The 12,276-nt window shown below is 35.4% G+C and overlaps 2 protein-coding genes across 2 annotated transcripts; both read left to right on the top strand.

Annotated features, from left to right (window-relative positions):
• Positions 1 to 2,963: 2,963 nt before the first annotated feature.
• Positions 2,964 to 4,338, top strand: lyrm4a (LYR motif containing 4 a). Its single transcript, XM_082174390.1, has 3 exons — positions 2,964 to 3,098; positions 3,349 to 3,469; positions 3,637 to 4,338. The coding sequence occupies exons 1-3, from the start codon at positions 2,968 to 2,970 to the stop codon at positions 3,697 to 3,699; spliced, it is 315 nt and encodes a 104-aa protein (XP_082030516.1). The 5' UTR covers positions 2,964 to 2,967; the 3' UTR covers positions 3,700 to 4,338.
• Positions 4,339 to 7,656: 3,318 nt separating this feature from the next.
• rpp40 (ribonuclease P/MRP 40 subunit) lies at positions 7,657 to 10,730 on the top strand. Its single transcript, XM_082174389.1, has 8 exons — positions 7,657 to 7,908; positions 8,012 to 8,156; positions 8,268 to 8,336; positions 8,720 to 8,815; positions 8,924 to 9,049; positions 9,138 to 9,336; positions 9,552 to 9,686; positions 10,462 to 10,730. Exons 1-8 carry the CDS (start codon positions 7,792 to 7,794, stop codon positions 10,658 to 10,660), a joined length of 1,086 nt encoding a protein of 361 aa, XP_082030515.1. The 5' UTR covers positions 7,657 to 7,791; the 3' UTR covers positions 10,661 to 10,730.
• Positions 10,731 to 12,276: the final 1,546 nt, after the last annotated feature.

Below are 12,276 nucleotides of genomic sequence, written 5' to 3' on the forward strand. Positions count from 1 at the left end.
CTGAAGACGATTTACTGTACAAATCTTATGAAAATATATATTTTAAAATACAATTGTTTTGACCATTGGTGTGTAAAAACAGCAAACATTCTGGACCAATAACAGAATTATTATTTAAAGCACGCCTAAATTATCTGATAAGCACATATTTAACAACACATAGTAATAATAAATAGATTATTTTAATACAAGATAATGACACGCTTGTAGACTAATATACTTATAAATTAAAATGGAATTTGCAATACATCTCAGTCATCTAAAATAGTTTCAATAGGTTCAAACTCATTAGAAAGATCCTGAGATAACAGTCCTGCTCTTTCACCCCCTCCCAGTACAGCAAGTTACTTTAAATAAAATAAAATAAAAAGTGAAATGCAAGCAATTCCACAGCACTGTATATTTTTCTATGAGGAGTTGAATTGGCTCATTTTAAAGGTCCAGAGCCTCTAGCGTTTTTTCCTCTTTAATGACTGCAGAAAACCTGAACATCTGTTTAAAGCAAGACACACACACTACTACATATTAAAATGGAGGGAACATGTTCGTTGGAATAATAATGGCAGGAGAAGCGCAGATGCTCTCTCTCCTGTAAATCCCAGCCCTTGAAATAGGACCACGGCCTGGTTATTAACACGTGCAGCACTGACGGTCCTAATCGTTCCCTGCAGGGATTGTGCGTTCATCGACTCATGCACATCTGTCTTTTTGTACAAAATAAAAGCAGATCTGATACAGTCACTTTGAGAGTAGAATATTCTGTTAGTGGGATACGATGTCTGTGAGTGGAAAATGAAAAAAAAAGAGTTGCTTCAATTATTCAATCAATATCGTTTGCATCTCATACATGCAAACGACTTGTCTCTGCAATGTACATGCAAGATCCAGAGCAAAACATAAGTGTTTAATAATTTAGGGACTCTTCCAGACTCAGGACAGCATCATAACACAATAAACCACTCAGATTGACATGTTTTTGACAGTAAAACTATTTTCACTTGGAGATTTTTATTGCAGGAAAACATTATAAGCTTGTCCTCTGAAAACATTTGATAAGACCGGGTGGTTAATTGTACATGTCATAAAAAGTTTAGTATAAGGGAACGCCTCTGATGATAATCATTATGTGAAATATTTAAGGCGTTGTCAGAGCAGATGATAGCGGTTGATATCTGAGGAGTCAGAATGTGCTCTTTACAAACACCTGCTATCTATAGAAGACTTTCATTCTCAGTGTAGATGTATTTAAAGACTGTCAAACAAGTCTGCATCATGCAACTGACTTTATGCTTCTGTATTATTGAGCAATTCTTCTTCTGTGCATCACACATTTCTTTATATGCAAAATTTTGAACTACAGCTAATCACTGTTGTGTAGAAGGCCATTGTTCTGTCATGTCTGAATCTCTCTCCTCTTCAGTTTTATGGCTACGAAAGCAATGAGTCAAGGCTCTTTCTGGTTGTTAATAATGCAGGAGGTTGTGTGAGTAAATGGGGCAGGCGGTAGATCCTATGTGGACCCTGTGGAGAAGCAAGCAGGGCAGAGGATGAATAATACACACAGGTGACATGTTTGAATGCAGAAAGTCAAATAGAGACACTGAGGCTTTCAAAGCTCCTGCTCAATGCTTTCAAAGCCATTAAGACATTTGAAATGAATTTAATTGTGTGGATGTACTTAAGAAACAGAGGTGACTCTTGTTCTCCAGCTGGCTTTTCATCTGAATGATATAGAGCATAAATGTGCTACGGTAATTCGATTTTTTTTTTCTCTGCTAAATGAAACAAAAAATCAACCAAGAAACAAACAAACAAATTGTTTTAATGCTGATGAGATGGTAGACACTTTCATTCTTTGATTGTGCACCACTAAACACACACACACACACACACACACACACACACACACACACACACACACACACACACACACACACACACACACACACACACACACACACACACACACACACACACACACACACACACACATATAAATTAGATTAAATAATTAAATAAACAAATATGAATGCTGTAATGGTAGTGTTATCTTCTGATATCACACAATGAGTACCACAGTGGGTAGTACATTATGTTTACTAGTTAAATATCAGTAAAAGATACATACGTTAGATCTGATTGGTTCCAATTTGAGTCTATGTTTTTTCACATAGTCGTGATAGTGTGATGTTTACAGTCATTAAAAGAGACCCCATATGCCACAGTCAGCCATGATGCGGCCCTGGGGATCTTCTGTGCTCTCCCCAGGCACAAACACTGTTGTGGACATGCCCTATATAACGTTCATAAATGGTAGCACTTGAAGTGCACCTTGAGTAAATTGTATTTCCATTTAATATACTACCTTATTGAAAGTAATTTTGCTACCGCTGTAAGTGAAAACTGAAAATTGCTGGTTCTTTTTTATGGTGGTGTCAGTTTAGTCATTATGCAATAGCTTTATAAGGTTGCTTGCTTACAGGCACTTGGCACAAAGTAAGGAGTGATGTTTTTCTATATATTTTTTCCTTTTTAATCACATGGTCAGTGAAATGACATGCTTAACCTTCAGAAAATGTTGACAAAATTATAACTGTCTGGTTTTAATTGTTGGATACAGTTGAGAAAATCAAGACCTCTGTGGAGGGACTGGTCAAAATTTGATGCCTTTGAAACTAGACACTTTTCGTGCTAGGTTAATATTATATAATAGGCTAATTATACAAATATTTTGTCACACACATCTATAGCTGCCACAACAAAATATAAGTAGGTAGGCTACAATTATATTTGTGCCTCTAATGATTTAAATAAATGTAATGTAACACCAATGTATTGCGCCTACAGATTGCCAAATTGCATCATGCAGGTAACTGAAATGCCATAACACTCTTTATTGTAGGAATGCACGCTGTGTGTTGCATTCCACTGCCCGACGGACCCTGACACTAGATGGCGATGTATCAAATGCAGAAACACATGAGAAGAAGAACGAATGACACTGAAACCAACATGGCGTCGTGCAGTCGGGCTCAAGTTATCTCACTCTACAGGATGCTTATGAAAGAGAGCAAAAAATTCCCCTCATATAATTACAGGTATGCCTGTACTCTTCCGTGTGAAATATAGTCTATATATGATATCAATGTATATTCTTGCATTTTATTTTATGCCTCGTTTGGTCACGTTTTGTTTATTTTTGCGTATAGGCTGTGAATTAACACGTGTAGTTATTTGAATTATAAGCGTTTCTGTATGTAACTTATACAGCGCGTTTAAATTAGTTTTAAAGTCAAACTATTGCTTATTATCTACTGTTTCTTAACTAAAAATACTGTTTGTTTACAGAACATACGCACTTCGCAGAGTGAAAGATGGCTTCAGGGAGAACCTTCATGTTGAAAACCCCAAAACACTGGATATGCTCATAAATCAAGCTAGAGAGAATCTGGCGGTCATCAAGAGACAGGCAAGCAATGCCAGCTTTGTTTGATATTCTAATATGGTTTATGGCCAAAGAACAACTAAACTTAAATGGCCTGATTCAAATAACAGAATGTTCCCATTTAGAGTTACTAATAATTAATGCATTTGTATGTTCTACATCTAAGACAGTATCACTTCTGTTTTTCACAGGTTTCCATTGGCAATCTGTATTCTGTTCAGAGGACTGTTGTTGAAAGAGAGCCTCATTTGTAAATATGTTCAGCACCAAGAATAGTGTCCATGTATTGTTGTTAATGACAAATCTGTAAGCTGCACTACTAGTCAACTGTCTGTGTAAAATTGTAATGTAGTAGAGTATACTGTAAATGTATGTTGATGTCATATTTTTTTTCCAGCAAATAAATAAGATGCATATAAAGCATGGCTAGCATATAACATTTGTAAAAAAAACTATTTAGCTTTGCAGGTCACCAAGGCATATTACAGTACTGAAAATACAGGGGAAGATCCCCCTTATGTACTTTTAAATTGTCATATTGTCTAAATAATTTTTTGATATAATTTTAGCATATGCAAAATGATGATGCATCAGACAATGTGTTATTATGGGAAATAGCTTAAATAAAAACATTTAGTTGTCATTGTACAACATGTAAAACCGCTGGGGTAAGATGATGGCCAAGATGCTGAATCATAGTAAAGCAGATTAATCTGAAAAGTACATTTATTCTAGGCATATGAATATTTACATATTTAATTGCCCATATCTTTATTGAAGATGTCTTACATTGAATGATTATTCTATACATTTTAATGAATAGCAAAGATGTCACTCTGAAATGTATGTATGTAGCTCATGGAATAAAAAAATTAAAAATAATAACAACATGGGGCATTGTGTGTCAGCAAAAACAGTATTTTTTACTCCACAAACCTTAAAATATTATTTTGTCCACAAATCCCTCATTAACAAATAGACACAAAAAACTCTAATCAATTTATGTCACAGATCACTATTTTCCAGAAAGACAGAATTAGATCAATTAACCTCTAATCTGCTTTAAATGAATAGCCTACATCTTACAAATGCTGATATTAAGATGAAATGACAAAATTGAGAAGAGCATAGCCATTAATTAAATGTGTTGAGAAGAAAAGTAAAAAAAAAAAAATTTGATTAGGGAGTCACCCTATCTTACCCTATCCACCTTTTTTTTCAACGGGGAAATAAGCTGTTTTCTGTGAATGTGTGAGAAATAACGAGAATAATAACAAAGTTCAATAAATGGTAAAACTATTTGTGCTACAAAAAACTGTGTGTTTATAATTGACAATACATTCAAATAATATGGTAAGAATTGCCAGCTGTTTTTGTACAGCTAAAAATAACTGGAAGCGGATGACATTGGAAGCCAGACACATTCAGTTTACAAATGGCCATGCCCACTCTTAGGTGAAACATAAGATTAGCATTATTTAAGCCCAAATTAAAAGTGAAGTTCACTTTATTGAACTAAATGTAAACTGTCAGGTAGTCTGATTCCCTTAAATCACCATGAAATTAAAATGGACAATTCTTGTGTGTTTGTTTTTTTGTTGGAATAATCCTAATCTGTAATCAAAGTAAACTTCCCCTTCCTGTTGCAACCACATCTCTTCTCTGATGAAGTGTTTACTGGGGTGAGGGCGGGACAACCTGTCACTCACATGACATCACAGCAACAGCAAACTACAACCATACAATGATCCAATCAATTCCCAATAGACAAAGTCAAGATCCGCCCTACATTTTTCTTGTTCGAAAGGCCATTTAATTTGGACATGGGCTACAGAGAAGAAATTACAATCGCGATTTCAGTTTCACGCTGACTTTAAAGTGTAGTTCTCTCCATCATTATTGTCCCAGTATTCCCTGAGATCAGTCCGACAAAACACTGCGAAATGCACTGATGAATCTTTGTTCAAAAAGAGCGGCGCGTGCAAAATAAAGTCGAACAGTTCCCACTGTAGCACTTTTTCTTCATTCAGTTTTAATACAGCTTGAATATCCGAAAATGTCAGCCAGTTGTTTACAGTGTACCTGACCCCAACTTCTCTTCTTGCGTTGGTCTGTATCACTCTGATCACGCCCTTCACTTCAGAAGCGGTTATTGTGACACTCTCCAATGCGACTCCCAGACGGCTTGACTTCATATCAAACTCCAGCAAACTAACAGGCATGTCAAATGCTGGCACTAAATGTGCTGGAGTCAGATCACTGCCATGTTGAAGCTCTTGGTTTGGAAGATGATGCCGGAGTCCAGATGACACATCGCACGTTTCATTTGCATCATCAGAGATGTCAAAGTGTCTGATGTTTGCGAGGTTCAGCCCCATCATGTCTGCAAACTGAACTCTCTTTCCACGGACCAGATTCTTGTGTGAGAAAGATTCATCCTGATATAGATCTACAGGCAGAGATTTGGCTCTTTGCCGGTCTGTTTGGTGAGTCTTTGGTGAATGAGGTGATAAGTTGTCATATTTTGATGTGTGTTCTGGTTCAGACAGACACTCGGTCACGGCTGAAGTTCCCTCTGACTGCTCAATGTCCATCAGCATTCATCACACTGACCAGTGCAGTAAGTAACTGAGGAGCAGAAAGTCTTTTAAATATGAAAAGGGGAGTGGGACCTGCAGTCTTTGCGTAAGAAAGATGCTTGACAAATACTATATGCACACGAGTTGCGTCACAGCAACGTCACCTGTCTTTGCAAACAAATTGATGATGTCTAATCAGAAAAAAAAAAGGCTTTTAGTCATAAACCAGGCAAGGGTCTTTAGAACATAATTGGGGTCTTAGCTAGTCTATTAAATGAAAAACAATTTTACATCTGCATCCAAGAGCATTTTTTTTTACTTATTTATTCTTTATTGTAACAAGTGACATGGTTTTTCATTATTTAATTCATGTAATAATTCATATGTATCTTATAGCTATAGCCCAAAAGCTGATGGATATTTTGTTCCCTATAGTGAATAATGATAACATCCAATCTTTAAAGTCTTGTTTAGTTTTCCACTGTTATTCCAGAATAGGCTCTGTCAATCATTGTCTAGTGCAGAAACACGATGACGAACAGCAGAGGGCTGTGCGCACATGGCAGAGCGAACAAGCACTTTTTTTCCGCACATGGATCTGTTTACACTCTAATTCATGACGCAACAGAGTGCAGAAGGTTTTTATATGTAAGCTGTAACGATATTCCACGACAAACCAGTCGAAATGCGTAGGGGAAAGTTCAAGTTTATTTGCATTTCATATAGGCCTAGCTGTCACCTAAATGTACAGTGTAAGAAACTTAATAAATAAAAGATGTCTATATTATTTTATTTATTTATAGACCAATAATGCATTATATTATATTATTATTCAGTTAGTTTTCTCCAGAATTTCAGTTAATCCAGTAGAATCTCATTTTAATTGGGATTATTATAGGCTATTGTCTTATCTACTTAGAGCGTATTCATAAATAAAAAAGAAAAATTAGATTAAAGTTATAAAGCAACATTAACATTACAGATTTTTTTGTCCTAGTAAATAGCTCAAGCTTATACAGTTTATATAAGTCTATCTAAATTCTTGTTTCAATAGACTCATCTTTTCCTTTGGTATAATTGACTTGCCTTCTTTTTTTTCTTAATTTATCTTCATGGAATGTACATTTATAATAACTCAAAATCATTGTTATAGGCTATACTAAACTGTTTTATTTTTCTTATTAAGAAAACCAAAAGCATATACGAGATGGCATCCAAATGAATCAAAATCAACTTACTTAACATTAAAAAAGAGGGCTTTGAAACTAAATGAAATAAGATGGAGACATTTATAAAAACGGTAGCCTAAATCGTAAAATAAATACCCTAATTATAAACACAATAACAGCCATTTAAATAAGCACAAAATAACCACAGGGTTATTAACTAAATATTATAGCTTATCAATTACATTTAGCCAATCAACTAAATCTAACAAAATCCCATTTTTGTCTTAATTTTTACAAGAATTTTAGATTGTATCAGACTATTATTAATTACTACAAACGGGGAGACTCTAAAAATCTTGTATTTACCCATATTTATTAGATATACAAAAGGCTAGTTCAAAACAGCGACCTTTTTCTCAGTTAACCAACTCTGCACTCACGGACTGTTTATAATACGCTCTGCTCTGCAGGAACTGACGTCAAACGTTTGCGACAAGAGAAGTTGCCACTATTTTGAAACCTTACCCCTATACGAAGAAGTTTTTTTGCTGCTTAATGTCATAAAAAAAAAAAGTAGATATTGCACATATTTGTCAAAATGTCGCCAGAGCTGGAAAAGTTCCCGAGAAGCCTGTTGGTGTGCGAGAAATCAAATTTCTTGAATGAAAAGTCTCGGCATGACATCCACGTGTCGAAGCACAACTTTAATTACAAGGTGAGTTTAGTCATTAAATATCTGCTCAACATATTCATTTTTACAACTCTGCTCAGAATGTCTTTGGGTCGCGATAGTTTCAGACGGAAATGTGTCTCCACAGATCTCAGTGCTGATCCCTGAATGTGGGATCCTCCCTGCAAACATCAGCAGTGTGATCAACAGCTTCAGCCCTTATTATCTAGTGCGGAATCTGCCTGTTCATGAACTACTGGAAGAAACATTCCTTGAGTCACTTGTAAAGAAAGGTAGTGATTCGCAAATGTGCGAATTTCCATTGCTATTTTTTGGTATTGAACCAGATTTTAACAACTAATGTTACATTTTGAACAATTATTATTTTTATTTTTTTAACACAGGAAACTTCTATGCACTCTCTTACAACACCAAAATTGATGAAGATAATTCCATTGCACTTCTTTCCAGTGGTAAGATAACTACACAGATTAACATCTCTACGAATCTTGAAATCAGTGGTTCTCAACCTTCTTGACTTTTTGATTTCTGCTATAGTTATGACAAAGCTGCTTGTTTTCTATAGATATACTGGATCAATGTAGTTAATTCATGTAACCACTATTCATTTTGTGATTCCAGAAGATATTTTGTATTCCGGAACTATGTTTTTCAATAAATCAGTAGTTATTGTGGGAAATTAAAAATAAATATGATTTCAGTTTAATCTTGATTTTATGTGTTTAGTTTTTTACATTTCAATTTAGAGTTAAATTATCTTAATCTATACATAATATAAATAATAATACATTAATTTACATACTTATACATATTAATTTCATACTGTTTTTCCCAGGTCAGTTAATTTTGTCTCTAGATAAAGACACATATGAACAGCTTGGCTTGGAGGGACGACCATCTCAGTACAATCACAAAAAGGCCATGAGATTTGGTAAATGTCTTTATTCTTTCTGAGTAGCATGAAATGAAGGTGTTTTAATCTTTGAACAAAAAAAGTATTCAATAAATATTACAATTATAAAATGTCTTTGTTTTGCAGTCGTGACTCTGGACCTCACAGACAAAAGCTTGACTCCAGGCACTAAACGTTACCAGCGGGTTCTGTCAAGTATAAAACATCGACTACCACTCAGATATGACTTTCTGTTAACTAAATACAACACAGGTTTGTAGCAAGTAATCCATCATTACCGTCACTGGCCTTAAACATATTTCTCAATTGCCTTAGCCTTTTGCATTCATGACTCTTTCAGGTGCAGATGAAGATAAGATTCTTTCCAAGCTGTTGTCCCAGTACACATACGAGGAGCACAAGCCTGCTTTTAGCCATGACACCCTGAAAAATATACCATGTCCCACACTTAACCCATCAGATATACAGGGAAAGACACTGTCATGTGACCCACATCACTTCTTGGAGTGGCTTGGAGCTGTTAACTTGGACATTAGTTGGTGAGCGAAGGCTAGTCACTATATCATGCTGTGCTCTTATATGTTTGTGATTTGTTAAATATGTTAATTGACTCCATATATTGTACAATGACTACTTAAAGACTGTGGCACAAATTGACAATAATGAAATTACTATGACAATTTGTTATACAAAATGGAAAGGAGTTCCTGGTGTTTTCGACTATATTTCTAAATTTAATTGTGTATTTTTTCAGTGAAAATGCTGCAGACAGTTTCCTGTCGACATATGTGTGTCCAGAGCCCAAGAGTTCTGTCAGTCAAGCCTTGCTGTGCACCGTTACTGGCTTTATCTCACCTGAGAATGTGTTTTTGCTGCTGCGAGAACTGAGGTGAGAGCCCTACATTACCATCACAAACTATATTCCAACTTAATGTGCAGACGACAACTACAAGCAAGCCATTAGTAAGATAATTCACAAGTAAACTCTTTAGTATGACTTGCATACCAAAGCATGTGTAAAGAACTTGATTATAATTTTAACAATATTGTTTTTCGACAGTACATTAAGTTATATTTTAAATGTATTAAATTGCAACTTCATCATTACATATGTGTAATTACGAATATATTGTAATACATGACATACAAGTTTTAATAGAAGCGACATTACAGTATTTTAGTTGAACTTAAATGCTTCTCAGGTTACACTTTATTAAGGTGTCCGGTACAGTGAGTGTAATTATACATTTAAGTACTGAGTAATAATAATTAACGTACTTAGTTTAGGGTTAGTTGCATGAAATTATGCTTAATTTAGTTATTACTACAGTAACATATGTAACAAGGACACTGTAAAATAGCGTTACTGCTTGTCACTGTATTCGGCAGTTTAACTATATTTCAAGTAACCTAGATGTAATTATGAAATTTACATTTGTACAGTTGTACGTATGTGGGTCAAAAAAGTACTATAAATTTCAGCAAATTGCATTTAATATAAACTTTAACTTTAATACATTTTACAATTAGGTGTCTGAAAACGTAACATTCAGTTTGCACTTAAGTATAATATTTCCGTAAGTGTTTAAGGAGATGCTTGCTGTGTAAAAGTGAGCATATTTGAAACTTACAAGCCGTTTATTTTTCTACCTCGCATCATCCAGGCATTATTTCGATGAACCGAAGTTTACACCATGGGTTTCCCTCACTGTGCATGGATTTATGGATAGTCCTGTGTCATGGGGAGCCACAGAACATGGGTTCCTCAAAGGTGGTGAAAACTTCTACAATTTTGTTTGCTTCAAAAATCAGGACTACTGGTTACACATGGCTGTCGGTGCTCAAGATGGCTGCCCACCATGAAACAATGGACATTTGACATTGAGGATATGAGACATGTTGTGTTGAAATGTAAAATACAAACATAAATGTATGATGTTGGTTTTTATTAATAATAATAATGTTTATTTGTTATAGCGCCTTTCAAGAACCCAAGGTCGCTTCACAAAATAATACAAACAGTTGACATACAAAGAGACAAGCAATCTGCTTATTATAACAATCAAACAAGCAGAAAAGCAGATGGAGACAACCAATAACTACAAATAATTAACATAAGTTATAGAATCTAAGAAAACATTAATTTCGATAAAGTAAACATGTAAAAGTGGAAGACAGAGAAAAAGAGAGGAAAATAATTATTTACTGAGTATGGTGAATAGATGAGTTTTAAGTTGAGATTTGAAGGTCTGGAGGTTAGGGGTGGCAGCTTATTCCATAGCTTAGGGCCTAAAACACTAAAAGCCCGACCACATACAGTAGAGAGTTTATACTTGGGTACGACAAGCAAATTGTCATTGCTAGATCTAAGGGTCAGGGCAGGAACATATGGTTTCACTAACTCAGCAAGGTATAGAGGTGCGGGGTCATGACAGGCTTTATAAACGAAGACTAAAAGTTTAAAATGGATGCAATTGACCACAGGAAGCCAGTGAAGTTGGTAAAGGATAGGAGTGATATGTGCATATTTTTTTATTATATGTAAGGGCTCAAGCAGCAGAGTTTTGCACCATCTGAAGGCGATGTATAGCTTTGGTGGGTAAGCCGCTATATAAGGAGTTGCGGTAATCCAATCTGGAGGTTATAAAAGCGTGGATAACAGTTTCAGCATTTCCAAAGTTAAGAGAGGGGCATATACGAACAATATTCCTCAAGTGGAAGAAGCATGATTTAACAATCTGACCAATGTGTGAGTGAAAACATAACGAGTCGTCGAACAAAACTCCCAGATTCCGCACAGTTTTTGAAGGCCTAATCCGGACACCATCAATATCAGTAAAAATGTCATGCCCTGTGATGAAACTCTGTGATTTAGGGCCAATCAACAGGATTTCAGTTTTCCCAGCATTAAGCTGTAAGAGGTTATCATCAGACATCCATGTTTTAAGTTCCTGAAGGCAAGAGATAACAGAAGTGGGTGGAAACACTGAGTTTGGTTTAACTATGAAATAAATTGAATATCATCAGCGTAACTATGAAAGTTGAGACCATGCCGTCTGATGATCTGTCCTAGTGGCAACACATAAATGAGAAATAAAAGAGGACCAAGTACAGAACCTTGAGGTACACCATGAGAAATAGTGACGGTACGGGATCGCTTCTCACCCTTCCTAACAAATTGCTGTCTATCCGATAGATATGAAGTTAACCACTGAAGAGCAGCACCAGTGATACCTATTGCAGACAGTTGAGAAAGAAGTGTAGAGTGGCACACTTGGTCAAATGCTGCACTGAGATCAAGAAGAACCAGGATACTATGGGCACCAGAATCAGAAATCAGGAAATAATTTAGCACTTTTAAAAGTGCTGTTTCTGTTCTGTGATAGGGACGAAAACCAGATTGAAGCGGTTCAAAAAGATGATGTTTCTCTATGTTTTATTCAAATTAAATTATAAAAACACAAGAGTGGGTAAAAAAA

Source organism: Leuciscus leuciscus, assembly GCF_965113295.1.
Source record: "Leuciscus leuciscus genome assembly, chromosome: 6".
Lineage (NCBI taxonomy): Eukaryota > Metazoa > Chordata > Actinopteri > Cypriniformes > Leuciscidae > Leuciscus > Leuciscus leuciscus.